The sequence below is a fragment of the Pteropus vampyrus genome, unplaced genomic scaffold (genome assembly GCF_000151845.1).
Source record: "Pteropus vampyrus isolate Shadow unplaced genomic scaffold, Pvam_2.0 Scaffold124, whole genome shotgun sequence".
In the NCBI taxonomy this organism is placed as follows: Eukaryota; Metazoa; Chordata; class Mammalia; order Chiroptera; family Pteropodidae; genus Pteropus; species Pteropus vampyrus.
The window spans coordinates 255,483-257,198 of record NW_011888905.1 but is presented as its reverse complement, the minus strand read 5'-3'; the positions used below and the strand labels follow the sequence as shown (position 1 = coordinate 257,198).

At 46.8% G+C, this 1,716-nt stretch overlaps 1 protein-coding gene across 1 annotated transcript in view; it reads left to right on the top strand.

Annotated features, from left to right (window-relative positions):
- PRSS16 (protease, serine 16) overlaps nt 1-1,716 on the top strand; it is an 8,713-nt gene that overhangs the window by 4,371 nt on the left and 2,626 nt on the right. The window contains exon 8 of the mRNA XM_023534279.1: nt 491-632. Coding sequence (XP_023390047.1) covers nt 491-632 — 142 coding nt within the window. The remainder of the gene's footprint in view (nt 1-490; nt 633-1,716) is intronic.

Genomic DNA, 1,716 nt, shown 5'->3' with positions numbered 1-1,716 from the left:
AGTGTCTGGCACGCAGCAGGCGCTCAAGTAGTATCTGTAGAACGAGTGAAAGAATGCAGGTCGCCCTGTGCACGGAGCTCTCCTGGAGACCGGGGCCCATCCTCAGAATCCACAGCTGTCACGTTTGCAGCGCTGTCTGCACCAAGTGCTGTGCCAAGTGCTTCCTATAGATTATTTCACTGAATCCTCATATTAGTTTTAGGAGGTCGCCAGTATTATTATCCCCACTTACAGATGGGGAAACTGAGGTCCAAGATATTATCACTTGCCCCAGGTAATAAGGTCCCATCATCTAGTACCTTAACCTCTAACCCACCCGGACCGGGGAACCGCACCCCCCTCCACCCTGACTCCCAGGAGAACTCGGGAACACCCTCGTATGACTTCTGACCTTTGACTTGTAGGGACCTATGCCTCCAGGCCCTGGCTTACTAGAGGGCAGGGAAGAATGCATGAATGTATGAATGTCTGTATGTATATTGTCCCCTAGGTTGTCCTACACAGCCTGGGCCAGAAATGTTTAAGCTTTTCCCGAGCGGAGACAGTGGCCCAGCTGAGGGTCACAGAACCCCAAGTGTCCAGCGTGGGTGACCGGCAGTGGTTGTACCAGACGTGTACTGAGTTCGGCTTCTGTAAGTGACTGGCCCAATCCTCACCCCTGATAATCTAAAGTTAAAAAGGCCTTTCAAAGCAGAGGCAACAAACATTTATTTCAGATGAGTAAGAACAGCTGTTCAGGAAGCACTGACTCAGGCAGAAGCCCACACTGGGTTCCGATTAGGAGACAGACAATATTCTTTGTGGGGAAGGGAAGCAATTACTTCCGTCGAAGGAAGGCATTTCTGTTGCTGCAGATCATCTAACATACCGATGTGCATTCTAAAGGATGTTTTTAATTTTCAGTCCGCTACCCATCAGTCATAATAGCTGCCTTCTTGTTATCCTTACAAACAGTTCTTTGGGGCACAACGTTGCTTTAGCCCCAGCCCAAAGGTTATTTTGCCCTGTTTTAACATTTCAAAGGTTTGAGGCATAAAATATGCAAGGCGAGTCCTCCAGGATGGCAGCTACGGCTCCATTTCAAAGTGGCTCTGTGTGTGTGCGTGTTTGAGACCTTCCTCAAACACATCACCATTAACTATTGGAAAGCAGCACTGATCGGTTATTAAAGTGCCATTGGTCCTCCATTGTCAACTGGCTCGTTTTGGATGTGTCATTGCCAATCTCTCATTGCCAGGAAGGCTCCTTCCGGGTATGTCATCTCCCACATAGGAGGGAAAGTGGTTTCTTAGGAGCCTGGGGCCACCTTCGAGCAACGAGCATGCCCGCACAGAGGATGACTTTACTGTCACGTTTCGTTAAGGGCAAACATCTGTCGTTTCTGGAAGTCTGTCATATGAAGTCTCATAGGCCTTAATGATCATCTCAAAATGCTGAGCCACCATTATCAGAGTGGTGTGCTTATAACATCAAGCTGTACAAAACAAAGATTTATGACAGCAAAAACATCTATAATAACAAACAAAATGTTGTCTAATTTGGAGAATAGATCTGGACCAGGAGGCAATAACTGAGGGCCATTAGCTGACGATTAATTAGAGAACCATGAGATGTCAGTAGCCACTGTATGCAGTCATTTGGTTTGGGTCCACATTTTATGTAGTTTCACTTTTAATTTACCAGAGGTGTTTTATCAAACACCTCTGTGCAACAAAA